Source organism: Triticum dicoccoides, chromosome 3A (assembly GCF_002162155.2).
Source record: "Triticum dicoccoides isolate Atlit2015 ecotype Zavitan chromosome 3A, WEW_v2.0, whole genome shotgun sequence".
NCBI lineage: Eukaryota > Viridiplantae > Streptophyta > Magnoliopsida > Poales > Poaceae > Triticum > Triticum dicoccoides.
This window is the reverse complement of record NC_041384.1, coordinates 88,667,840-88,694,968: the sequence shown is the minus strand read 5'-3', so window position 1 is coordinate 88,694,968 and position 27,129 is coordinate 88,667,840. Positions and strand designations below refer to the sequence as shown.

The window sequence follows — 27,129 nt, the reverse complement described above, 5'->3', positions numbered from 1 at the left end:
CCCCCGAGCCCAACCGACGCGGCGGCCCAGATCCAGATCCGGCGTCGGCGGCGGCCATGAACCCGTCGCGGTCCGCCCCGGCGTCGTTCCGGGACCGCACCAACGAGTTCCGCTCCGCCGTCGAGAGCGCACGCCGCCACGTCGCACCCTCCCCGGCCGCCGCGTCGGCCAACGGCAGCGCCGGGCCCCTCGACGACTCGCGCTCCGCCGCGTCGGCGCACTCCGAGTTCAACCGCCGCGCCTCCAAGATCGGGCTCGGGATCCACCAGACCTCCCAGAAGCTCGCCCGCCTCGCCAAATGTATAACTAACTAGCTCCCCCCCTTTGTTGCATTTCCATTTACTCCTATACCAAACTACCTTCGTGTTTGCGTTGTGCCCCCTCCGGGCTGTTTGGTTGGGATCTCGGAACGCCCGAGGTGTAGACTGTAGAGCTCATGCTTGATTAAGTCGTAGCCTGAGGAGATGTCAACGTGCATGAATGGCCATGTATATAGTATATTGTACGAAGCATGCTTGTTTCTTACCTAGTGCTCCTATGACATTTGGATTAGATGCCTGCCATTTTTCTTAATCTTTCAGTGTTTGTGTACTTACTGAAATTGCGCTGCCATGTAGTTTGCTTTGTTGATATCCGGATGGTTGTTCTGCACCTGTTGCGATGATAGCAGTGATCACATCTGCCTCATTTTGTGCCTGTTTATGAATTACTACATCTGATATATTCTAGTACTTGCTAGTAAGATGCTTCTTTTGACCATTACCATGTACTGAAGAATGAAGTTAGATAGAGAATAGCAGTCTCAATGGGATTATATGCATCAGCGATGTGCATGTGTATTGAATGTAAACTGGTACCTTGGTCTCTCAGTGATATATGAAATGTCTGCATATCTTCTCAAGTGCTGTGCAGTGAGGGCTCACTGATTGTTCCTTTTTTATAATCATTTGTACTAGTATGTATGCCTGTACTACTCATTCTGTTGCCACTTTTAGAGTGCTTGTCTCCGCTTTAGATGTCTTTGGTTGGTTAATACCTTCCTCAGAAGATTTGACTGCACTTTCTGCATTGCATTGCATTGGTAACACTGCATGAAGGTAGAAAATGTAGATAGATGTATGCCTACCACTGCCAAATGTGCATTGAACATAGTTTCTACTTATTTGCACCTTCTTTGTATTCATAAGCACTGGATGAAGCTTACCATTTTTTTATCAGTTTGGCCTCCCACCTAAGTAATATCTTAATAGCAGTGTGATGGCTTAGCTGCTTCCTCGCACTTTGATGCAAAGTTATTGGTTGTAAAATTTACAAGTACTATCAGTTCAAATTTTCTAAATGACCTCTTGATACTATTGACTGAGAAAGTAACATTCATAGTTATGTACTGCAAGTTACCATATTGAACTATGAAGTGTTGATCTGGTAAGGTGCTGACTTGAGATCTAGTTACACTAGTACCAATTATGTCAACACTTGCTCTGTGTATATTTACAGTATAAAGTATGGATCGTTGCTGATTTTACAGCATGATTGTTTACAGTGGCAAAGAAGACATCTGTTTTTGATGACCCTACCTTAGAGATACAAGAGTTGACTGCAGTTGTTAAGAAGGATATTGGTGCTTTGAATAATGCTGTTATGGACTTACAAGTTCTGTGCAATTCACAAAATGAGAGTGGCAATCTTTCCAAGGATACAACAAATCATTCCACTACCGTTGTGGACAACCTGAAAAATCGACTGATGAGTGCAACGAAAGAATTCAAAGAAGTCCTTACAATGCGGACAGAGGTCAGATAAAAATAGTAAATGCTTTCCTGATTCAAATATATTGTCACCATGTTTCCTTTTTCTTTGGATAGTGTCTTCATTATAAATGGCACACTAAATGTGTTTCTCCCTGAATGTGCAGAATTTAAAGGTCCATGAAAACAGAAGGCAAATGTTCTCGTCCTCAGCTGCAAAAGATGCATCAAATCCATTCATTCGTCAGCGGCCCCTTGTTCCCAGAGAGGCATCCGACGCTGCACCCCCAGCACCATGGGCCAGTGACTCTGCAACTACGCCATTGTTTCAGAGGTACCATTGCAAGCATTCAGTTTGATCAGTGTGTACTAACATTGTGAGCAGTTATGCACAACCACCTTAGCTTAGGCCTTCACATGCTATGCTAGTCAGAGATTGCACCGCCAAACGCTTGGTGCTTCTTATTGTTAGGTGTCTGTTTTGCAGAACATGACACTCCTAATAAATGGTATAGACAAAGTTTTGCAAAACAATTCCCTGCCCCTAATAGAGCCAGTAGTATTTTGAAATTGCACCTTTATTAATACTTATGAGTATTATGGGGTTGAGACCCTGAACCCTGATGCCCACGTGCCATGATGGAACCTTGACTGAATGGTGTCCAAGGAGAAGGAAGGTAGGAAAAGGATGTTGTCATGCAAGGGTAGCATGATAAAACAGTTATTCCATTTCTATATTAGAAATGCAATACTCCAAGGCTCATGTAACTGTCTGTTAAACAATGGAATACTAAACCAACAAATATATACACGCAGATCTGACCTTAACGAACTAATGCAATCGAATTGGACTACTCTTGCGTTACTGTTGCTTAACCATATAAAGCTCTGCAAGTATTGCAGCGTGCTTCACGAGTTTGGTTTTGAATCTTCTGCTTCTGTTCACCAGGAAGAAGACTAATGGAGATCATGGAGCATCATCGTCGTCGTCGTCGTCTCCTGCTTTCATGCAGCAGCAGCAATTGGCAGTACAGCAGGATAGTTACATGCAGAGCAGAGCTGAGGCTCTTCAAAATGTGGAATCAACCATCCATGAGCTGAGCAACATCTTTACCCAGCTGGCAACCATGGTGTCTCAGCAGGGAGAGCTAGCAATCAGGTGAACTTTACGCAAACTAAGTTTGTTGTATGTATTTTCAGGAGTAGGCAATCCTAGACTTTGAGTCGTATTCATATTTCATTTTGAATAATTATTTACAGCTTCAAGATGTCGGACTTGATCACACCCTAGAGAATCCCATTATAATGCATTTTCTTAAAATAGTGATGAATCTTAGTTGTTTTGCATGATGGTCTCACTTGAGTTATCTTTAAATCAGAAGGATACATGGTACTCCCTCTGATCCATATTAGTTGTCGCTGAAATGGATGTACCTAGACATGTTTTAGTGTTAGATACATCCGCTTGAGCGCTGATTAATATGGATTGGAGGGAGTATGTAATGTTTGTGTAGGCGCTTCTCCTGATTTCTTAATTGACTACTTTAGTATGCCCCCTACCGCAGCACAAGATTCTGGTCCCTGATCTGTTGATCAAGTATTATTAAGCTAGCTAGGCATAAATATTCTTTATTATTCATGATAAAATTAGTTCAGATGGATTATCTCCAGTAGACTATGTTTTCTGTGCCAATACTCCCTCCATTCCATAATGTAGCGCATATAGATTTTCTGAAAAGTCAAACCTCATAAACTTTGACCAAATTTTGGGAGAAAAACATTTACATCTAGAATACAAAACACATATCATTAGATTCATCATAAGATGTAGTTTCATATTTTATATATTTGGTATTGTACATATAAATGGTTTTCTCTATAAACTTGGTCAAAGTTTGCAAAGTTTAACAAGTCAAAAAATCTATACGCACTACATTATGAAACGGAGGGAGTCCTTTGTTCATGGTAAAATTATCTCAGATGGAGGAGACTAGGTTTTGTGCGCCAAACTTAGTTCATGTTTTTCTTTTCTTTTATTCCAATTGGGTTAAGAGTCTTCCCTTAAATGTGTGCTCATGTGCTATGTATGGCAGAATCGATGAGAACATGGAGGAGACGGTAGCCAACGTCGAGGGAGCGCAGGGTCAACTCCTGAAGTACCTCAACAGCATCTCGTCAAACAGGTGGCTGATGATGAAGATATTCTTCGTGCTGATGGTGTTCCTCATGATCTTCATATTCTTCGTGGCATGATCCCCACCCCTTGTAACGCATGTTGTGTGCAAGTATATTCTTTAATTTTTACCGAACTACATACACCATGTACACAATTTTCACTGGGATGATGATGATGATAAGCGTCAGGCAGTCTAGTAGCCTCTGTGGTCATGTAAATTGGGAGGAGCATCCAGGATGGATCTGTTGTTACTACCGACCGGGCGGTGGTATTATATTTTTATTACAGTATGTTTTATGATACGGTCTCATGGCGTGCGGTGATATAGGTCGTGTAATCTTTGCTGAAAATGTTTGTTGCTGATAATAAAATCCTCTGTCGGTCCTGCTCTTTTGCGCTCTCTGTCTCTCTAATTCCGGCTCTCCATGTGTCGCCAAATCTGCCCCCTTGAGTCGTCCTTTTGGCTCAGAAACCTTTTCTGTTTTGGTTCAAACGATGTACTAGTATAGGCAGCGCCGGTTCTGCCTGCCGCGTCCTGTTTCGAACCCCCTTTCCACTTTCCAGTACGTCCGGTGCCAGTCGAAGAGAACGGTGGCAGATTTCCCAACAGCAGCAGCAGCTGAAACCGGTTTCACCGTGCCCTGTGCATCGGACGGAGTACACGTGCAGACGCTGCAGACCGTAACAAAAACACGAGGACGTAGGCAGGCATCCCACGACACGGCTCCGGGTCGCGCTTGCGCGTGGCCGGACGGATAGACCTCAGCTCGCTCGCTCGCTGCGGAAAGATAAGCTGGGCGGGCGGGCAGGCCACAACCCCCCTGCAGGAGCGCAGCGCAGACCAGAAACGGCTACCCGTCCGTCCGTCTCATCCCACCCCACCCCTCGCTCTCTATAAACCAGCAACAGAGCACACGCCGTTTTACCTCTCTCGACACACCACCGCAACCCACCCCAACCCCACCCCACCCCACCCTCCCGTCTCAAAACCCTAATCCCAACGCCGCCGCGGCGCCGCCGATCAAGCCGACGACAGGCAGCCCCCCTATCCGGCCGCCGCTCCGTACGCACGCCCGCCCCGGCCCGTCGCGCGCAGATCGGCGGCCGTCCACCGCGACCGTGGGCCGCCGGGGGGCTAGATTTAGATTCCGATTTCGGGGCCCCCAGCCGCCGGGATTTTCCTCGCGTCCCCGGGCAAGGTAGGAGTGAGCATGGTGGGCGGAGGCAGGAGGGGAGGCGCGGCGGACGAGGCCAAGCTCAACACCGGCAACGTGTTCGCGGCGCTCGAGACCCTCAAGAAGAAGAAGAAGGGCGACAAGGCCAAGGGGGGCTCCTCCAAGGGAGGGAAGCAGGGCGACGACCCCACGCCGCAGCAGCAGAAGGAGCTCTTCTGGGCCCCCGCCCCGCTCAACACCAAGTCGTGGGCCGACGTCGAGGACGACGACGACGACGACTACTTCGCCACCACCGCGCCCCCCGCGCCCATCTGGGGGAACGACCACGCCGCCGCCAAGACGGCCAAGGAGGAGGAGGAGGACGAGGTCGATGCTGTCCACGCCGCCCTGCCTGAGGTCTATTCTCTCTCCCTGTTACGCACGCCCATGTTTATCTGTTTGTGCTGTTCATGATCTGTTTATTTTGCTCGAGATGAGAACTGTGCTGTTGTGCAACGCCCATATGATTGCTGATTAGTTTGCATATGGTGGTAGTGTTGATATGCAGATGTTGGATTGAGTGGGGCAGGGAGGCATCTGTAGACTATTGAGTATACTGATGCCTGCTGGGTTAATTGTGAACGCTTTCAACCATTGATTCACAATGTGTGCCCAGTGGACAATTGGGCTTTGAATTATGTCTGTAGTTATTATTTGAAGCAGCGAATCCGAATCCGAATCGGAAGCGGCTTAGCTGTATTCCGTATGGTGTTCGTATTGGTGTGTGCTTGTTTGGTTGAGTGAGGCAGGGGACAAGACTGCGGGATTATTGAAAACAGTATCTCGATCGTTCTGTAACGTATGTTCAGTGACTGTGGGATTATTGATAACGGTATCCCCATCGTTGTGTGACGTATGTTCAGTGACTGTGGGATACTGGGATTATTGATAATGGTATCCCCATCGTTGTGTGACGTATGTTCAATGACTCCTGGGATTATTGATAACGGCATCCCCATCGTTGTGTAACATATGTTCAGTGACTGGGGGATTATTGATAACGGTATCCCCATCGCCATGTGACGTATGTTCAGCGGGCAAGGAGTTTCAAGTTAGGTCTTGTTATGGAAGTGGTGCCTCGTGACAAGAATTTGTACACTGTCTGTATGGTGGGAGAGTTGTCGAAGTGAGGTCAGGGGGCATCCTGTAGGCTGTGCTGTACTAATTCCTGCCAGATTAATTTTGTGAACGGTATCCCCTGTTATTTCGGAATGGATGTTCAGTGCGACAAATGGGTTATAAGTGAGTGTATTTACTTCGGCCTTTTGGTGCATTTACGGCCTGTGAATTTCTATTTGCATTGATGTGATATTACTTTTTTGTCAGTATATTATTTGTTAATTTATTATTGCACATGGTAAGTGTAGGCATGTTATGCATTAACATTGTAGCATTTCCTGTACTTATCACTCATTGATGTACTAGTGTTTTTATCCACGTTGCACACTAGATATAACAACTTTGTGACTAGTGTGTAGAGGCACATAATGCCCACAAAAAAATGCAATGAAAGACTACCTATTTGATGCCATCAGTATCTCTCACTTATTCTTTATTGACGATGTCACACTGTTCTTTTGGTAGTTTTTATGGATAGTTGTTGAGAGTTTTGACATAGGTGTTTTTGGAGCAATTGAAGTCAGGGAGAGGTTATGGCCCCTGTAATTCTTTTTGAGTTCAAGCACCCCAGACACAATGAGAACATATATTCAAAATTGATTGATAGTAATTTGGTCCAAGTTTCTGTTCAGCTTGTCTAGGCAAGTCATAAGGAACTGCCTCTACTTGCTAGATTTCTACCAGAATTTATCTTGTTTGAACTTTGTTGGCCAGAGGTTCGCATGATGTTGGAACATGGCAATAGTTGTGTCTGTATGCCTTGGTGATACTATTCTTAGATGCATTGCTTCTACATACTGCAGGAAATTGAAAGTGAGGATGAGGAGCATGATGATGAGGCTGAGGATGGTGCTGAGGATGAACCTGAGCTTGAAGTGGAAGCTGCTGATCCTGATGTGAAGAAAGTTGCAGCAGCACCTAAAGAGACAGAAAGGCAGCTGTCCAAAAAGGAGTTGAAAAAGAAGGAACTGGCTGAACTTGATGCTGTGTTAGCTGAGTTGGGAATTTCTGAAAACACAAGCGATGCTGCACAAGATGGAAACAACAATGGTAATGCTCCACTTTAAGCGATTCCCCCCTTTTTATATTTCCCTTATGTAGCACTGTGGAGGACTAATAAAGCTGAGTACCTATATGTGGCTTCATTGCTTTTATAAACTTTGTTTCTTATACATGATAAACATTGTTGCAGCTGAGAAGAAAGGTGCGAGCCAAGCTGGTGATGGAGAGAGAAAGGAAGACGCACCTGCCCCTTCAGAGAGCAAGAATGCCAAGAAGAAGAAGAACAAGAAGGACAAGAGCGCAAAGGAGGCAAAGGAAGCTGAGGTGTCGGAGGAGGCTACCAGTGCAGAACCCGAGGAAGACACGGCTGTGGATGTCAAGGAGCGCCTAAAGAAGATGGCGTCGATGAAGAAGAAGAAGTCGGGCAAGGAGACGGACACAGCTGCAAAGATCGCCGCGGCAGAGGCGGCAGCCAGGACCGCGAGGCTCGCGGCGGCAAAGAAGAAGGAGAAGAGCCATTACAACCAGCAACCCGTGCGGTAAAAAGGGGCCGGGCCGCCCAAGTTTTGAGATGCTCTGAGTTTCGATAATGAATGATCCCCTTGTTCGTTTTGGACCCGTCGCAATAAACTTTTCCCCCGTCCCGTCCTCCCCAGAGTTGTGTATTTATGGTGACCATGGAGCGCCTTTCTGATATTCGGTTTCGGAATTCTGGAAGGCCTTCGTGGTCACCAGAACGGTCGTTGTAATTGTGTTTTGAATTGTGTTGATCCGGTTGAACTTATGATAGACAACAACATGGCCAACAGGGCCTCTTGGTACTTTCTCTGTCTCTCTGTGGATGATGCTTCATGGTTGTCTTTAGGTTTCCGATGCCTTCTTTGGTAGGAGTATCTTTGTTATTTTGCCCTCTGAAAAACATTCATTCCATATGCTGCTGGTAGGCCATTTTTTGTACGAAAAAGAGAAGTGAAAGAATAAGCTTGTCTTGTCTTTCGCTTTCGTCACAAAGAGGAGGCGAGACAAGAAGAGGCGAAGGGAAGACAAATCATCTGCGGCAAATCCAAAAAGAAGCGAGCACGGCAAGTAGGCAACGACCCCAGCGAGAGGCAAGCATCTCTCCCCGTCCATCTCTCTCTCTCGGCCCGCCCACTGCCGGTGACTACTACTCCACCCACCCATCCCATCTCTCTTCCTCCCGCCGCACGTAAATGGTCACCTAGGCGGCCAGGCCCGGCGCAATGTCGCACTGCCTCCGCGTCTCGCCCTTCCTCGCGCCGCCGCCCCTCCTCCTCCGCCGGCCCCGCCGCGCGCGCTGCCGCCGCCACGTCCCGAGGCCCGTCCTAACCCTCGCTCGCCTCGACCCGCCCCCGCTGCTCCGCCTCAGGGTCTCCGACTCGAGCAACTGCCTCCCCAGCCACGGCCACGAACACCGCCCGCCGCCGCTGCGGGCCCTGATCGGCTCCCTGGCCTCCGTATGGCGGGAGGGCCTCTTCCTCGTGCGCTGCTCCGCCTTCGCCGCCGTGCTCTCCGTCGCCGCCGCGCTCTCCTGGTACGCGCAGCACCGCGCGCGGGCCTTCGTCGAGGCGCGCCTCCTCCCCGCCGCCTGCGCCGCGCTCGGGGACTACCTCCAGCGGGAGGTCCGCGTCGGCGGCGCGCGCAGCGTCTCGCCGCTCGGGATCACGCTCCACACCTGCTCCGTCGGCCCGCGCGCCGACGAGTTCTCCTGCGCCGAGGTGCCCGTCATGAAGATCAGGGTCAGGCCCTTCGCCAGCCTCAGGCGGGGGCGGGTCGTCGTCGAGGCCCTGCTCTCCGACCCCACCGCGCTCGTCGCGCAGAGGAAGGATTTCTCCTGGCTGGGCATCCCCGCGCCGTCCGAGGAGGGGAAGCCCAAGAGGAATTCGGCGGAGGAGGGCATTGACTACCGTACCAAGACCAGGAGGCTCGCCAGGGAGAAGGCTGGGGGGCAGTGGGACGAGGAGAGGGACAAAGCTGCTCGGGAGTCTGCTCAAAGGGGATACATAGTTCCCAGTGGCCAATCCACTTCACGTTCGGTTGACGAGATGCTGGAGGATGATGGGCCTGTGGGAAATGGGAAATCCAGTAGCCCGCCCCTCTGTGCTGATGAGATGCACAGGAACGATCGACACATGGATCCAGGCATTATTGACTCTAGCTCAAAGCATGCGGATTTGGAGAAATCGTTCGGTGTGAAATCGCGTATCCCGGGCATCAACTTCTGGTCTAGGATGATCCCGAACCCTACCAAGCGAAGGTACAGGAGAAAAGGTCACAGCAAGGTGGTATCGGGCATCGATAATTCCTCTCAGGAAAGGATCCTTCGGCGTAGTGCACAGGCTGCTGTGGCATATTTTGAAAACATGGATGGTGGTAATCCTGATAACTCATCCCCTGGTTCTGGGAATAATAATTCATTTAACGGAGGAGGTCATGCAAATGCTGGTTCTGGCAAAGCCACTTCAAATGATGCACCAATTGTCAGCTCTGATACGGCACCAGAGAATTCTGGTGAATTGCCACCAAATAGTAGTCGTTGTCTGGACTGTCTAGGTGAAGGCAAATCTGCAAGTGCAATGCCAATCATCGATGCAAATGATGTGTATGCGGAGCATTCTCATAATCAACAACCTAGACAGCATAGTTTGCATCACTCCGATAACAAAATGTTGGTATGCAACCATTTGGAAGATGTGCAGCATCGCAAGGGCAACTTGTACCAAGGCCACATGTTGGAGGAATTTGAGAGTCTTTCTGAAGATAATATTGGTCAGTCATTTTGGCCTTTGCAGGCAAAGGGCTCCCGTGTTAACTTTAATGCACCATATGCTTCTCTGGGTGTTGAAATTCAAAAGTTGAAGTCGCGATTTGCTATCGGTCTTGAAGACGCCCCTGCTGGACTCGTAGAAGGGGTTGACCAGATAAATCCTGGTGGGGCTCAGCATATGCTTCCTATCACACTGGATTCTGTTTATTTCAGTGGAGGGAACTTGATGCTTCTAGGATACGGTGATCAGGAACCAAGGTTTGACCTCATCATTTGCCATTTCTATTGCAAATATATGCTCTTCTGTCCTTTCTTGTGCATTTTCAAAATGTATTAGACTATTAGTGTATCACTGTTGGAACTTATATTGGGGTATTTTTGTGATCATCTGTCCCTTCCCATGAATTTACTGCATTCCCCAACAATTAAATTTCTGTGAACAATAAATATTCTCATAACCGGTGTTCGGATTTATATTGTTAATTCTTATTTTCAGGAGTTATATTGTCAAGTAAATTACTGTAATGAGGGTACAGTATATTTCAACTTATCTTACTCGTATTATTCAGTGCATTATTATAGGCTCTTTCAAAAGGGGGTTGCGGTGCAACTGCGGCATTATAAATGAACGTCAACTAAGTTTGTAGTCGTTGCCTTACTATTGTAGGGAAATGAAACAGGCTAATGGACACGTCAAGTTCAAAAACTCTTATAATCGTGTACATGTGCATGTCACTGGGAACTGCATGGAGTGGAGACAAGATCAAACTTCTCAAGGAGGGGGTTATCTTTCTACAGATGTCTTTGTTGACATAGCGGAGCAAACATGGCATGCTAATCTAAATGTAGTCAATGCTTTTGCCCCGGTAATGCACCTACTTTTATTATGTATACAAGATGCTACAGTTCTTAGTTCTTGTGTTGAAGGACAATTTTCATGTGCAGCTGTTTGAGCGTGTCCTAGAAATACCAGTTGTCTGGCACAAAGGAAGAGCAACTGGTGAGGTGCTTTTCTAAACTTAATCTCTTACATGTTCAATTTCACTATTAATATCAGCCACTTGTGCATACAATTTAGACAATACCTGGACATGACTTCCACATGCACTTAATGAATAACTGAACTTGCCACAAGGTTCATGCTACATTGCTACATCTAGAGTTCTAGACATACATGCCTCATGAGAACTGCTTTTTTTCATGCTTGGAGATACTAAATGCAGACATCAATATTTCTCCTTTTCCTTCTCCAGGTGCATATCTGTATGTCGAAAGGTGATAGCTTTCCGAGCATTCATGGCCAGCTTGACGTGAAAAGCCTAGGTTTTCAGATATTAGATGCTCCCTCATCATTTTTGGTATACTTATGCCTTACCTCATTTGTTTTTCCAATTCTGCATGTTTGTAATAAGTAGGGTCTTGCAAGGAATCAGTTTTCATAGGCACAAGACAGATTAACATGGCTTTAATGCCTTCTTGTTGATTTGCCATTAACCTGAGCTACCAATATTCTCGTAGGTCATTGACCCCTTACTTTACCAATAACTAGAGTGTTGTGTTGCGGGTGAAAAATGAGTGCCTAGTTACTTCTTTAGAAGTAAACACAATTGGTCGCTGGTGAATATTGTTGAAATGACTAGAATCAGGGGTATATCTAGAAATTCATGAGGGTTTCCAGGAATAATAGATGAATCATCAGGTGGGCCAGTTTAATTGTTGTTGAATTTCCTGGAAAGAACTTCTGTACTATGTGGGTTTGCCTAGCATTTTCTAAAACGTGGAAATTTTATCGATTACCCAACATTTGGATTTTGATGTGCAACAATTGGCCATACTTCATTATAAGCAACATTTTATACTTATGGTTTCCAGTATTGACAAATGATATCCATGGTGTTGAGCGTCGTGCACTAGCCAACACAACCAAAAGTCCGAACTCATGGAAAGGGCTAGGCAATCCACATATACCATGTTAAGCTTCATGCACTAGCCAACGCAACCAAAAGTCTGAACTGATGGAAAGCCAGAAAGGGCTAGGCATACACTTCAACACATGTATGCTGGATGCACAAGTTTCTGGCATAATGTATTAGCTAAGGGAGAAAGAGACTGAAGAATGAGGTGTTGGAGAAGCGATATTGTCATATTAGCGGCTGCTCCTGCTATATAGCGTGTTCTCAGGGCGCCTCAGGGTGGGTGCTGTTGATCTGCAGTGTAGTAAGAAACAGATCAGTCATTAGCATTTCAAATTAAGCATCTATTTCAGACGCTGACATTTGGCTCTGATGTGAAAACTAGGCCACATGTGCTCAGATGTCTTCCGAATTTCCGTACTTTGATATGCAAACAGTAACTACTTTCCAAATATTACTGCTGCAAACATTCCAAGTGATTATAGTTTTAATGGAAGCCTGAACATATTCAGGAAATAGTGGCAACTCTGTCATTCCGTGGTCAAAGAGTATTTCTGCATAATGCAAGTGGTTGGTTTGGTGATGTTCCGGTTGAAACTTCCGGCGATTTTGGTTTAAATCCTGAGGATGGAGAGTTCCATCTAATGTGCCAGGTATCTTTAAGTTGCTAATTACATTGTATATACATGTAGTCCCCTAAAAAGCAACTCATACATTTACTTGATATCTTTTTTTTTTCCAGGTTCCATCTGTTGAAGTTAACGCGCTTATGAAGTCAGTGAAAATGAAGTCTCTGATGTTTCCGGTTCGACATACTTGACTTATTTGGAAATACTAGATTCCTGCATGCAGCGAAAAACAATAGACTCTGTTTTGTACAGCCGATTCAATGTGATGATCCATCTGAACTCATATCTGGAGTTAGCTATACTGAAACTGCATATATGGCACAACACGAAAAATAAGTTTGACTTTAATATAAAATGCACTGCACAACCTGACTTTTGTATGTAGGTGTATGATAGATGGTTTATTCCACTCATCTGAATTGCCCGACAATGACACTTGTGATTTATCTTAAAATACCAGTTATCGTGGTTCTTAGCATTAAAAATCAACTTCTTGATGAAGCAAAATGACCACTCGTGTGGATAGTGATAATCCCGTTTGTCTGACCAGCTTAATATTACCATTTCTTTTTTCTGTAGCTATTTACTGCAGTAACAACAACAACAACAACAACAACAAAGCCTTTAGTCCCAAACAAGTTGGGGTAGGCTAGAGGTGAAACCCATAAGATCTCGCAACCAACTCATGGCTCTGGCACATGGATAGCAAGCTTCCACGCACCCCTGTCCATAGCTAGCTCTTTGGTGATACTCCAATCCTTCATGTCTCTCTTAACGGACTCCTCCCATGTCAAATTCGGTCTACCCCGCCCTCTCTTGACATTCTCCGCATGCTTTAGCCGTCCGCTATGCACTGGAGCTTCTGGAGGCCTGCGCTGAATATGCCCAAACCATCTCAGACGATGTTGGACAAGCTTCTCCTCAATTGGTGCTACCCCAACTCTATCTCGTATATCATCATTCCGGACTCGATCCTTCCTCGTGTGGCCACACATCCATCTCAACATACGCATCTCCGCCACACCTAACTGTTGAACATGTCGCCTTTTAGTCGGCCAACACTCCGCGCCATACAACATTGCGGGTCGAACCGCCGTCCTGTAGAACTTGCCTTTTAGCTTTTGTGGCACTCTCTTGTCACAGAGAATGCCAGAAGCTTGGCGCCACTTCATCCATCCGGCTTTGATTCGATGGTTCACATCTTCATCAATACCCCCATCCTCCTGCAACATTGACCCCAAATACCGAAAGGTGTCCTTCCGAGGTACCACCTGGCCATCAAGGCTAACCTCCTCCTCACACCTAGTAGTACTGAAACCGCACATCATGTACTCGGTTTTAGTTCTACTAAGCCTAAACCCTTTCGATTCCAAGGTTTGTCTCCATAACTCTTAACTTCCTATTTACCCCCGTCCGACTATCGTCAACTAGCACCACATCATCCGCAAAGAGCATACACCATGGGATATCTCCTTGTATATCCCTTGTGACCTCATCCATCACCAATGCAAAATGATAAGGGCTCAAAGCTGACCCCTGATGCAGTCCTATCTTAATCAGGAAGTCATCGGTGTCGACATCACTTGTTCGAACACTTGTCACAACATTATCGTACATGTCCTTGATGAGGGTAATGTACTTTGCTGGGACTTTGTGTTTCTCCAAGGCCCACCACATGACATTCCGCGGTATCTTATCATAGGCCTTCTCCAAGTCAATGAACACCATATGCAAGTCCTTCTTTTGCTCCCTATATCTCTCCATAAGTTGTCGTACCAAGAAAATGGCTTCCATGGTCGACCTCCCAGGCATGAAACCAAACTGATTTTTGGTCACGCTTGTCATTCTTCTTAAGCGAGCTATTTACTGCAGTACATATAAAATATTAAAATATGATCACACATCGCAGTTCAGCAACCGCAAATTGTGCCTGAAATACCATTTAAGCAGTTCTGTCTCATTTGTTTCTTAGCAATAGCTTAGGATGATCTCTATCAGTGATCTATGTGCTTAGAAAAATCTTTTGGCTAAATTTTGATGTTCATCCTTTAAGACTTAACTGCGGGTACACTTCTTATCTTATTTAGGTGGCTGGTGCTGTTACTGCTGTATTTAATTGTCAAGGACCTCTTGATGCTCCTGTTTTTGTTGGAAGTGGTATTGTCTCAAGGAAGTCCCTTTCAGTATCTGGTATGCCTCCATCTGCAGCTTCTGAAGCTGTGATTCAAAACAAGGAGGCTGGTGCAGTTGCTGCGTTTGATCATATTCCTTTCTCTCATGTATCAGCGAATTTCACTTTCAACCTTGACAACTGTGTGAGTAGAAATAGAGCCACTATTTTTTTTCCATTATTGAAATTTGTGAAATTCGAACAACTAATTTCTCTTTATTATCACTGGCTACAGGTTGCAGACTTATATGGTATTAGAGCATGCCTTTTGGATGGTGGAGAAATTCGAGGGGCTGGTAATGCATGGATTTGCCCAGAGGTATTGTGATTATTGATTATTTGATTACACTTCCACCCAGTCATCTTTTCATGTTTGCGCTAATTTTCAGCCAACTTTTTTCTACATCTATAGTCATCCAAGCATTTGTTCTCTCTGTATCATTATCAAGAATAAGATGGAAGATCTCAGATCACAATGATATTCGAAAACGTAGAGTAGACATCAGGACTTCGTAAATTGAAAATACATATGGAAACGAACTATGCAAATGCATTCATGAAGAACCTTCCAAACTCTTAGGTCTATTATTCACAACTTTGGCCATGATAATTACATCCTAGCTAAACCATTTGTTTGTTTATTTCTCTGGGCTTACAGTGAATGTCTACTATTGAGCCCCTGGAACATTGGAAATAGCAACTACTCCCTCCTCCCAACATAAGTGTCCTTTGTACTAAATCAGCGGCACTTATTTTGGGACGGAGGGTGTATAACTTATCAGTCTGTACTCTACCGAAATAAATGGAATACTCGCAGCGTATTCCTAAGAGCTTACACACAAATTTGCTGTACCAGCTGTACAAATCCAATAGATACTCTGCTGTTCTTATGATGCAAAATAAATTTACCACCTTATGCAAGTATAATACATATTTAGATCTCTGCAGGGGGAAGGTGACGATTCTGCTATGGATATTAATTTATCTGGGAGCATTTTACTTGATAAGGTTTTGCATCGGTACATACCTGGAGGCATTCAGCTGATCCCGCTGAAGATTGGGGAGCTCAACGGAGAGACTAGACTTTCTGGCCCCCTTATTAGACCGTGAGTATCTTACATCTATCATCTGGAGTCCTAATGGCCAAGTAAGCCATGTATTTTCTGGTATTCTAATGACAACAAAAACTTATGACAGGAAATTTGATATCAAATGGGCTGCACCAAATGCAGAAGATTCCTTTTCTGATGCACGGGGCAATATTGTTATTGCACATGATTATATCATGGTTAACTCATCATCAGTTTCCTTTGACTTAAATACTCGTATTCAAACATCATATATTGATGACTACTCGCTGTACAAGGAGATGTATCAAATGAAAAAGATTATGCCACTAGTTGTGGAGAGTGTTGATTTGGATTTACGTATGCGAGGCTTCGAATTTGCTCATATAGCTTCTTCAATACCTTTTGATACACCAAGGCCATTACATTTGAAAGCATCTGGAAGGGTCAAATTTCAAGGAAAAGTGGTGAAACCTAGCCAGGTAGTTGAGGACAAGATTTATGGTGCTTTACAAAGTATCATGGACCAAAGTAAGCTTGAGAGTGATGTGTCAAGGCTTGTTGGGGAGATTTCTCTGTCAGGAATAAAACTTAACCAACTCATGTTGGCACCTCAGTCTACTGGTTTTCTTTCCTTGTCACGAGATTCTGTGATGGTAAGTTGCTCTTTTGTTGTTTCGTCCTCTGAATTTGACTTGCATTGCTTGTATGTGATTTTATAGCCTAATTCAATTTGTTTGTACATGCCTCGGTTGTGTGCACTAAGTGCTATAATTTGGATCATCAATAGTAACATGCACAGAGACAGATCTCAACAGTCTGTAAAGTGGAATTTTGGATTTAAACACTTCCCGTCTTTTACTTATTCAAATTACTAAAATGTGTGCCCATTACCTTGCAATACAAAACGAGAACCAAATAAAAATAGAAAGAATGGATGTCTACTTAATACATTCACTATTTTTTCCAAGGCTTGAGGGCCATTCGTCCACTTAAAGGTACACTTTGCTATCCAAATTGATTCACTTCTGTTACCATTTTATGCTGCTTAACAGATTGCATTGCAATAATAGCATACTCTGACAAACTATAGCAATTTTTCACCCAAGTAAATTATTGTGGCAGCAACTATTTTACTTATGCGAGCAACGGGCATAATTTCAGTAACTTTAACTCTTTAAGAGGCTTTAATTCTAACTCCACGGTTCGACACGATATAAAGATTTTCTCCTTGGATATATATGATGTGATGATTTTCTATGTCAAGCGTACCTTCCAAATAATTGAAGAGAGTGCTGTATGCATTTGGTATTTATGTTGATTTTTATTATTTTTTATCTGCATAGACTACATGTTCTCTTTCCCTTCCATCTTCCATCTTCCTCTTACTATCTCTATTCCCCTGCAACATAGTTAAATGCTACCGGCAGGCCTGATGAAAAGATTTCCATAGAAGTGAACGGGCCATTGTTTTTTGGTACAAATGAGGCCATTCAAGATGAAAGGCTTCTATCAATTTTCCTCCAAAAGGGGCAGCTGAAGTCTAATATATGTTATCATCCTGAAAGTTTGACTAATTTGGAGGTACTCTACTACTGTTAGTGTTGTGTTAGTGTGTGTATTTTCCTTGCCAGCAATCTTTCTTGAACATTATAAGACTTGTAGAGTCCATTTCGATATTGTTGATACTTTTCTTCTGGTCGTAAAGGTTCGGAATTTGCCACTTGACGAGCTGGAGCTTGCTTCATTACGTGGATTTGTTCAGAAGGTAATATTTTCCTAGATGAGAGTATGGTATACTCCGTGTTTTTTTGGTTAGGTAATCTGTTTTCAGGTTCTGTATTGTTGGTAGCTCTGGTTGGTAGCTCTGGTTGGTTGATTCTATGTCTCATACACGTGAGTTGTAATTAGTCATGATGCTTGCATACCGTCAGATAGTAAAGCACTTCTGCAATTTAAATTTCGCAGGAGAGATGTTAGTTCAATTAACTACATGATGCAGTCTAATAAAATGTTATATTATGCTGATGTTAAGTTAATGGAGTTTTTGGATTGAAAATGTGCATCAGTCATTTTCTGTGCTGCGCCTTCTGTTGTTCTGCTATTTAATGCTATGCTATTTGTCCATAGCTTATGTATTCTGTGCCGTATAAATTTTCTGTAATTGATGTAAACTTTTTTGAACTACAACGTGGTCTTCTGCTCCTAAAGTAACAACTAAGTAGTCATACTATTTTCCTTTTTTTTTTCTTTCATTTCATGAGAAGTTGTATATATCGAATGTGGAGGCTCCAATTCTGCTCAAAAAATAAATAAATGTGGAGGCTCCATTCTCCAGTATTTGTTGTAAATCAATTGTGATCAATTGCCAAATGGAGAATCCACCAATGATGTCTAATGTAACAGATCTTTTGTTGTTACAGGCAGAAGTTCAGCTTAATTTCCAGAAAAGAAGAGGTCATGGTTTGTTATCAGTGGTCCGTCCCAAATTTAGTGGTGTGTTTGGTGAAGCACTTGATATAGCTGCTCGATGGAGTGGTGATGTTGTGAGTTTTTTTTCTCCCACATATATTTTCTTGTTTTGTGTGGTTGAAGCCACATCTCATGTGTTACCTTTAGCAGGCGTTTGGTATTACTTGTAATCAAGAATTTTGCCACCTCTTTGGTAGTTTAGTAGAATTTTTGGAGTAAGGAAACTTCAAACACTGTTATAACTCAGTTTCATGGTTCCTAGCATCCCCCATGTTAGCCTTTCCCAGATGACAAACATAAAACAATTGATGTATAGCATGCTTTGGTTGTTTTTCTTGACACTAGTTATACATTCCAGTGAGGTTCTTATCTTATTTTTAATAGCTAGTTGTGAGTCCTTGCTGTGTTGACTTACTAGCTATTCTTTGTATTTTCAATACCCAGATTACCATGGAAAAGTCAGTCCTAGAGCAACCTAATAGCAAGTATGAGCTTCAAGGGGAGTATGTGTTTCCAGGAACACGTGATAGATTTCCTATGGAAAATCATGGTAATGGATTCATACAGAAAGCAATGGGAGGGCATCTTGGTAGCATTATGTCTTCAATGGGCAGGTGGAGGATGAGACTAGAAGTTCCCGATGCTGAAGTAGCTGAAATACTTCCCCTGGCAAGACTTCTTTCACGAAGTACAGATCCAGTTATTCGTTCTAGATCGAAGGTGTGCAGTTTGTTCTGTATTTGTGATTCTATCTTTCTTTTCCTTTGTTGGATATAATATTCGTTGGTGTTTATGGTCTGCTAGATGGTAGCAGCCATTTGATCCTATATTTGTTTGCAGGAACTTTTCATGCAATGCTTGCATTCTGTTGGGTTCAATGCTGAAAGTTTACGTGACCAGATAAAGGTACTAAAGATAGTGAGTTTAGGAATATTGTATCACAGGCATAGAGTTATGGTTTCCCTTATTAGTGTGTTCCCTTGTTATTATGACATGCTACTTATATTAACTTCATCCCATTGCTTGCAACAGGCAGTTGAAATGTATCACGACTGGTTGGATGATGATACAATTGAAGATATAACTCTTCCGGCCTTAGCTGAATTGAGAGGTTACTGGCGTGGTTCTCTTGATGCCAGTGGAGGAGGGAATGGAGATACTATGGTGAGCATGTTCAAATATTAACTCTATCAGACTTTTGTCCCGGTAATTATTGATGAACTCCTAATAGTGGTCTTTACACTAACACTTCTCAGAAGCTTGACTTTGTAAACGACACTATCAGCAAGACAATCTTCTCTGAATTATATGTAAACATGATTCCTAGTGGCTTTATGTATATATACAGGCTGATTTTGATTTCAATGGTGAAGATTGGGAATGGGGCACATACAAGACACAGCGCGTTCTGGCATCTGGTTCTTATAGCAATAATGATGGCCTGCGTCTTGATAAGTTATTTATTCAGAAGGATAACGCCACCCTTCATGCTGACGGATCAATTCTTGGCCCGCTAACAAATCTTCACTTTGCTGTGCTTAATTTCCCAGTTGGTCTTATACCAGCTCTAGTTCAGGCTCTAGAATCATCAACTACAGATTCAATTCACTTTCTGAGGCAATGGGTGACACCAATAAAAGGTATTTTACACATGGAGGGAGATTTGAGAGGCACTCTAGCAAAACCAGAATGTGATGTTCAAATTAGACTTCTTGATGGCACCATTGGAGGCATTGATCTGGGAAGAGCTGAAGTATTGGCTTCTGTAACCCCGACAAGCCGTTTTGTTTTTGATGCAAATTTCGAACCAACTATACAAAGTGGACATGTAAACATTCAAGGTAGTATTCCTGTGATTTACGTCGACAGCAGCTCCACGGACGAAAATTTGGAAGCTGGAGATGGTAAACAGGGTATTATAAGAATCCCTGTTTGGGCGAAAGACAGAGGATCATCTAATGATATCAGTGAAACAAGAATCGTGAGGGACAAGCCAGAGGATGGTTGGGAATTTCAGTTAGCTGAAAGTCTAAAAGGTTTAAGTTGGAATTTGCTAGAACCAGGTGAAGTGAGGGTAAATGCAGACATAAAGGATGGTGGCATGATGTTGATAACTGCACTTAGTCCTTATGCAAACTGGCTTCAAGGCTATGCTGATGTGCTCCTTCAGGTGGCCCATCCTTTTTTAATTCCCATAATTCCACTAAGGACAACGTAACATATTGCTCTTTTTTCATACATTTTTTCATAGATTAACTGTGATTGATGAAAATATCTGTTGATTTAAACTATGAAGCATAAATGTTGTGTTTTATAGGTAGTTCTTTGTTCCACCTGTGCAATCCACAGTTTTTTATTTTATTTTGGATATAACATGAAGCAGTTGATTAACATTTTCCTCTTGTTTTGTTTGCCATTTGGATGGAAGGTTAAAGGCACTGTTGATCAGCCTGTTGTTGATGGGTCTGCATCATTTCACCGAGCAACTGTGACTTCTCCTTTCCTTCGGACGCCGCTTACGAATTTCGCTGGTAATGTTAATGTTATATCCAACAGACTATTCATCAATTCCATGGAAAGCAGGGTTGGGAGGAAAGGAAAATTGTCAATGAAAGGGACTCTACCTCTGCAAAATAGTGAGCCATCAGCTAGTGATAAGATTGAGTTGAAATGTGAAGTTCTGGATATACGAGCAAAAAATGTTTTAAGGTAATTATTTCTACTTTATCCTTTTAGATTTCTGTACTATATGTAGAAGCTTAATTTCTGACTAGCGGCTTCTGAGTGATGTAAAGCACCCCACGATCTGGTTGATTGTCTTCTAAAGCTGGTTTTTGAAACAGTTAACAGTACTGTGCCAAAACCTGAAAAGCATCTCATAAAATCATATTGAACATGCAATATGTAGGATCCCAAATTATGTCTTCTTATCATTTGCTAAACTGTTTTTGTTTTGATTTGTACAGTGGCCAAGTAGACAGCCAGCTGCAGGTTACAGGCTCAATATTGCGGCCAGATGTCTCTGGGATGATCCGGTTAAGCCATGGTGAAGCATATTTGCCTCATGATAAAGGCAATGGTGCTGTGGCGACTAGGTTGGCTTCAAACAAGTCCAGCTATCTTCTTGCTGGTTTTGGTCAAACAACTACTTCGCAGGATGTCTCACGTTTCCTGGGTGCATTGTCAACTTCGCAAGATAGTACGTATTCCATTAATTTGACATTGACTAATATCGGTCAAGTATTCTTGACCGATACATATAGCTTAACTAGTTAACTGGTTACATGTGACAATTCGTTACGTTTGATGTGAATATCTAAAAGAAGCGTATGCTTCTCCCTCTCTCTGTCCTGCTGTTTCTCTAATTTTCTTTATGGGCTTACTGGAGCTTTCAATTTTTTGCATCGTTGGTCAACAAACAGAAACAGAAAGGACTCTTGAGAATGGAAGTTTTAAGCCAAACATTGATGCCCGACTCAATGACTTGAAGCTCACACTGGGACCAGAATTAAGAATTGTTTATCCCTTAATTCTGAACTTTGCTGTCAGTGGTGACCTTGAGCTTAATGGCATGGTACATCCAAAGTACATAAGACCAAAGGGTATATTAACATTTGAAAACGGTGAGGTCAACTTGGTAGCTACTCAGGTAAGCTTTATAGCGTGACCCTTGTTTGGCACAAGTTCTTTTTTCTTTTCCAGTTTGAAAATGGTTTATAATGGGTTGTTTCACATTTCTGTACCTGATTGCAGGTTAGACTTAAAAGTGATCATTTAAATGTAGCAAAGTTTGAGCCCGATCTTGGTTTAGATCCTGTTCTGGATCTCGTCCTTGTTGGATCTGAATGGCAATTCAAAATCATGAGTCGAGCCAGCATGTGGCAAGATAATCTGGTTGTAACCTCGACTCGCTCCGTGGACCAGGATGTTCTGTCACCTAGTGAGGTAAGATACATCTACAAATGAGTTACAGCTTAACTTTGTTGTAGTCCTGATAATCTCATGATTTAGTTTCTTGTCTTAAAAATTGAACAGTTTTTATGATTAGCTAAAATCTGCCTTTGCCTGGTGAACCTTTTGCTGGTTGCTTGCCAGTTCTCTACTCAAGAGTGGAATAAGGAGATTAAAACATTGACTTAACTGAGCCTGAGTTATTTTGTTTTTCTAATTATGTGTAACTCTTGCAACTCTGGTTTCTTGCTGTGGTATAGGCGGCAAAGGTTTTTGAGTCGCAGCTTGCGGAATCGCTATTGGAAGGTGACGGACAGCTTGCATTCAAGAAACTCGCAACTGCAACACTAGAAACTTTGATGCCAAGAATCGAAGGCAAGGGTGAGTTTGGACAAGCAAGGTGGCGGATGGTTTATGCTCCGCAGATTCCGAGTTTGTTGTCCGTAGATCCAACGGTTGATCCACTCAAATCACTGGCAAACAATATCTCTTTTGCTACGGAGGTCGAAGTGCAGCTTGGAAAACGTGTTCAGGTATGGTTCTTTTATGTCTTCCTGAAAGCTTAATAAACAATTTGAGCCGAACTGCGCGGTGTGCTGCATGAATAGAAACTGATCTGAATTACCACCGTCGTTATGCAGGCCTCTGTTGTGAGGCAAATGAAAGATTCAGAAATGGCGATGCAGTGGTCGCTGATATACCAGCTAACCAGTAGACTCCGCGTCATCTTCCAATCCACACCGTCCAATCGGCTTCTCTTCGAGTACTCGGCAACGTCGCAGGATTGATCAATTTTCTGTCATTGCACAGAGCTAGGGCTGCTGTTTTAGCCAAAAGGTTTCGTTGTCCCGATCAATTGTTTCTGTAGATAAAGCAAGTATGGCAAGCTACAGTTGCTGCGTTTTTGCTCTTTGTCGGTAGCTACTCCCTCCGTAATGTATGACGTTTCTTACATTACATTATGAGACAGAGGGAGCATATTCTTTCTCTCGGAAACAAAGTTTCTGAGGTTGTACATACGTAGCAAGTTGAGCTCTCTCTTAGCGTCAGAGATGTAAATTAACACCAGTATAAAGGACAGAGTTATGGTTGCGTGGAATTCTCTTATGTGGCTAACAAATGCACTCCCCTTGTAACGTTTATGTTAGTTTACAGAGGGAGTAGCACTCTAGCAATGTTGACTGTCACAGGCAGAGGAAATCGGTTGACAATTTGCACATTTGAAGTTCGAAGCTCCATTCGTACGATTTAATCTATACAGAACTTGTGCCAAACAAGGGTCACGGTATAAAGCATTATCAGAGTCCTAAAACGCTTGAACTTGTGCCAACTCCCTTAAATATATCAAAAACGTTTGGAGTTGCAATGTGTTCGTGCCACATGTGTGGCACATATTAGGGTCCTAAAAGAAAAGGAATAATTAATTTTATGTCCTTCGTTGTGTCCCACTCGGCAGTTTTACCTCTAATTTCTAGAAAAAGCTCAGTTCTGTCCAAGCCACTTTGTTCCTCTTATTCATTTGCCATTTGATCGTTTGACCGTCACTGTCAAAACTTCATAACAAAGTCATACTAACTCAGAAAAATTCAAATAAGATACCAAAATGTTCAGAAAAACATCACCTGTATGTGCATGTCATTAGCATTCATGGCAAAACTGTTGGAAAGTGACCATCTAAGTTTGAGCTCCTATGATCTTAGCATGAACAGTAATATTTTAAAAAAATTCTAAAAAAATAATTGTGGCAAACATGAGCCCCAACTCCAAGCAAGGAGGCCTTCAAATAGTATGTGGGGATTTTTACATTAATGGAACCTCCTATTGGGCATCTTAGGCGCCGGTTGAGTTTCTTGGTGCCCACACACATAATCAACTGGGCCGGCCTATGTAGAAGGCGAGCAATCGATCACATTTCACCAGTCAACCATTGACTTTTGAAAATAATGCAAAAATGTAAAACATGAAGAAAATTCCAAAAAAATTCACGGATTTAGGGAAAAAAGTTCACAAATTTGAGAAAAAAATTCATCGATTTTGAAAAAAATAGTTCATCAAATTTTAAAAAAGTTCATAAATTTTAAAAATTTCATGGATTTTTAAAAATATCTCATGAATTTAAAAATCACCATTTAAAAAAATCAGGAAATTTGAAGATAGTTCAATGGATTTGGAAAAAAAGTTCATGGATTTGAGAAAGGTCGTTGATTTTGATTAAAAAAAAGTTCATGCATTTTGAATAGAAGAAATAAGGAAGAAGAAAAAAAGCAAAAGAAAGAAGAAAATAGTAAAAAGGATGTAACTAATCACATCGGAGTGTGTGTTTGGTTGACTACTTAGCTAAACTAGACGCGGAGGTCGTGGGTTCGAATCATACCTAGTGCCCTTTTTGGGGTTAAAAACAGAAGAAAAAAAGGAGTAGATGGACCAACCCGGAGCGAAGGGGGTGTGCGCCAAGTATGAAATACACTTTAATTGGTGCTTAACACGCCGTATATGAAATGCCCTCATTAATGGACTACAACTCACCTCCAAGCCCAACTAGAGGCCTTCAAAGGACACAAAATGACCTAGCTCTCTACCCAGCCACCTCCTCTTTTTAAGGGTAGCCATGATCATTTTTCAGGTACGCCTAGACTATATAAGCTCCCCATATAGACATGTAATTCACGCCGAATATCAAGTGGTGGAATGTGTGAATTGGGGACCTCCCTTTGGAACAGTCATTGAGATTGATATGGATTCAATTGGTAGTGAATTTGTTAAGGTGATGTCGTGGGAGCAAGTCTGACAGTAAGAATAGGGGGTACGTAGGAGGAGGCAAGGCCCTAGCTACGACAAGGTTGTGCACGCAAGATTTACGAGTTCATGCCCTTCTCGGAGGAAGTAATAGCCCTACCTCTCGGTGCTCGGAGGCTTTGTCAACTGGATTATGCGTGAGAGTTACAGGGGGTGTGAACCCTTGTGCCAGAGGAGGCGGGTGGCTTATATAGAGCATACCAAACCTCTCCAGCCCTCAGTTACACATGGTTCAATGTACATTAAGGCAGGGGCGTTACTGGTAACACTAGCTATGAATGACTATAAATGATCTTTAAAGCTACGGAGTGAACGCCTGACCGTTGCCATCCACGGGTGACCTTAGACCTTCTGTACTCCGAGTGTTTATTCGTGTGGTCGAGTGACTCTATCTTGGTCGAGTGGAATTGGGTTGAAGGAAGGAAATAATAAAGTTGTTATTTATATTTCCTTATATCATGATAAATGTTTATTATTAATGCCAGAATTGTATTAACCGGAAACTTAGTACATGTGAATACATAGACAAACAGACTGTCCCTAGGATGCCTCTACTTGACTAGCTCGTTAATCAAAGATGGTTAAGTTTCCTAACCATAGACATGTGTTGTCATTTGATGAACGGGATCACATCATTACAGAATGATGTGATGGACAAGACCCATCCGTTAGCTTAGCATTATGATCGTTTAGTTTTATTGCTATCACTTTCTTCATGACGTATACATATTCCTCTGACTATGAGATTATGTAACTCCCGAATATCGGAGGAACACCTTGTGTGCTATCAAACGTCACAACATAACGGGGTGATTATAAGGATGCTCTACAGGTGTCTCCGAAGGTGTTTGTTGGGTTGGCATAGATCAAGATTAGGATTTGTCACTCCGTGTATCGGAGAGGTATCTCTGGGCCCTCTCGGTAATGCACATCACTATAAGCCTTGCAAGCAATGTGACTAATGAGTTAGTTACAGGATGATGCATTACGAAACGAGTAAAGAGACTTGCCAGCAATGAGATTGAACTAGGTATTGATACCGACGATCGAATCTCGGGAAAGTAACATACCGATGACAAAGGGAACAACGTATGTTGTCGTGCGGTTTGACCGATAAAGATCTTCGTAGAATATGTAGGAGCTGCTACCTCTTGAGCACTGCGTTAGTTTTCCCTTGAAGAGGAAAGGATGATGCGGCAAAGTAGCGTAAGTATTTCCCTCAGTTTTTGAGAACCAAGGTATCAATCCAGTAGGAGGCCACACACGAGTCCCTCGCATCTACACAAACAAATAAAATCCTCGCAACCAACGCAATAAAGGGGTTGTCAATCCCTTCACGGTCACTTACAAAAGTGAGATCTGATAGATATGATAAGATAATATTTTTGATATTTTTATGATAAAGATACACAAAGTAAATAAAGCAAAATAAAAATGGTGTAAGAAATAGCTTGTTGATGGAAGATTAATATGATAGAAAATAGACCCAGGGGCCATAGGTTTCACTAGTGGCTTCTCTCGAGAGCATAAGTATTACGGTGGGTAAACAAATTACTGTTGAGCAATTTACAGAATTGAGCATAGTTATGAGAATATCTAGGCATGATCATGTATATAGGCATCATGTCTGAGACAAGTAGACCGACTCCTACCTGCATCTACTACTATTACTCCATACATCGACCGCTATCCAGCATGCATCTAGAGTATTAAGTTCAAAAGAACAGAGTAACGCTTTAAGCAAGATGACATGATGTAGAGGGATAAACTCATGCAATATGATATAAACCCCATCTTGTTATCCTCGATGGCAACAATACAATACGTGCCTTGCTGCGCCTACTGTCACTAGGAAAGGACACCGCAAGATTGAACCCGAAGCTAAGCGCTTCTCCCATTGCAAGAAAGACCAATCTAGTAGGCCAAACCAAACTGATAATTCGAAGAGACCTGCAAAGATAACCAATCATACATAAAAGAATTTAGAGAAGATTCAAATATTGTTCATAGATAAACTTGATCATAAACCCACAATTCATCGATCTCAACAAACACACCGCAAAAGAAGATTACATCGAATAGATCTC

The 27,129-nt window shown here is 43.0% G+C and overlaps 3 protein-coding genes across 3 annotated transcripts; all 3 read left to right on the top strand.

The window, feature by feature from the left end:
• Positions 1 to 6: 6 nt before the first annotated feature.
• On the top strand, positions 7 to 4,314 carry LOC119267310 (syntaxin-32-like). Its single transcript, XM_037548680.1, has 5 exons — positions 7 to 300; positions 1,544 to 1,794; positions 1,916 to 2,082; positions 2,698 to 2,907; positions 3,842 to 4,314. The coding sequence occupies exons 1-5, from the start codon at positions 57 to 59 to the stop codon at positions 3,999 to 4,001; spliced, it is 1,032 nt and encodes a 343-aa protein (XP_037404577.1). The 5' UTR covers positions 7 to 56; the 3' UTR covers positions 4,002 to 4,314.
• A 577-nt stretch (positions 4,315 to 4,891) lies between these two features.
• Positions 4,892 to 8,083, top strand: LOC119267309 (nuclear ubiquitous casein and cyclin-dependent kinase substrate 1-like). The gene is made up of 3 exons (XM_037548679.1): positions 4,892 to 5,495; positions 7,061 to 7,307; positions 7,450 to 8,083. The coding sequence occupies exons 1-3, from the start codon at positions 5,136 to 5,138 to the stop codon at positions 7,800 to 7,802; spliced, it is 960 nt and encodes a 319-aa protein (XP_037404576.1). The 5' UTR covers positions 4,892 to 5,135; the 3' UTR covers positions 7,803 to 8,083.
• Positions 8,084 to 8,387: 304 nt separating this feature from the next.
• LOC119267308 (protein SUBSTANDARD STARCH GRAIN 4, chloroplastic-like) lies at positions 8,388 to 23,348 on the top strand. The gene is made up of 23 exons (XM_037548678.1): positions 8,388 to 10,302; positions 10,712 to 10,910; positions 10,990 to 11,049; positions 11,298 to 11,402; positions 12,470 to 12,610; positions 12,700 to 12,762; positions 14,674 to 14,901; positions 14,992 to 15,075; positions 15,705 to 15,862; positions 15,954 to 16,479; positions 17,237 to 17,407; positions 17,532 to 17,591; positions 18,247 to 18,369; positions 18,740 to 19,015; positions 19,136 to 19,201; positions 19,328 to 19,459; positions 19,644 to 20,465; positions 20,724 to 21,004; positions 21,262 to 21,494; positions 21,718 to 21,944; positions 22,049 to 22,240; positions 22,507 to 22,779; positions 22,888 to 23,348. The coding sequence occupies exons 1-23, from the start codon at positions 8,501 to 8,503 to the stop codon at positions 23,032 to 23,034; spliced, it is 6,369 nt and encodes a 2,122-aa protein (XP_037404575.1). The 5' UTR covers positions 8,388 to 8,500; the 3' UTR covers positions 23,035 to 23,348.
• The last annotated feature ends 3,781 nt before the right edge of the window (positions 23,349 to 27,129 follow it).

Excerpts from the sequence above, each read along its gene's own strand:
- LOC119267310 (XM_037548680.1), top strand. The coding sequence starts at position 57 with ATGAACCCGTCGCGGTCCGCCCCGGCGTCGTTCCGGGACCGCACCAAC. Across the intron at positions 301-1,543 it reads GCTCGCCCGCCTCGCCAAAT|TGGCAAAGAAGACATCTGTT; the intron begins GTATAACTAACT and ends GATTGTTTACAG. Across the intron at positions 2,908-3,841 it reads CAGGGAGAGCTAGCAATCAG|AATCGATGAGAACATGGAGG; the intron begins GTGAACTTTACG and ends TATGTATGGCAG.
- LOC119267309 (XM_037548679.1), top strand. The coding sequence starts at position 5,136 with ATGGTGGGCGGAGGCAGGAGGGGAGGCGCGGCGGACGAGGCCAAGCTC. Across the intron at positions 5,496-7,060 it reads TCCACGCCGCCCTGCCTGAG|GAAATTGAAAGTGAGGATGA; the intron begins GTCTATTCTCTC and ends TACATACTGCAG. Across the intron at positions 7,308-7,449 it reads ACAAGATGGAAACAACAATG|CTGAGAAGAAAGGTGCGAGC; the intron begins GTAATGCTCCAC and ends ACATTGTTGCAG.
- LOC119267308 (XM_037548678.1), top strand. The coding sequence starts at position 8,501 with ATGTCGCACTGCCTCCGCGTCTCGCCCTTCCTCGCGCCGCCGCCCCTC. Across the intron at positions 12,611-12,699 it reads AGTTCCATCTAATGTGCCAG|GTTCCATCTGTTGAAGTTAA; the intron begins GTATCTTTAAGT and ends TTTTTTTTCCAG. Across the intron at positions 19,202-19,327 it reads GTTTACGTGACCAGATAAAG|GCAGTTGAAATGTATCACGA; the intron begins GTACTAAAGATA and ends TGCTTGCAACAG.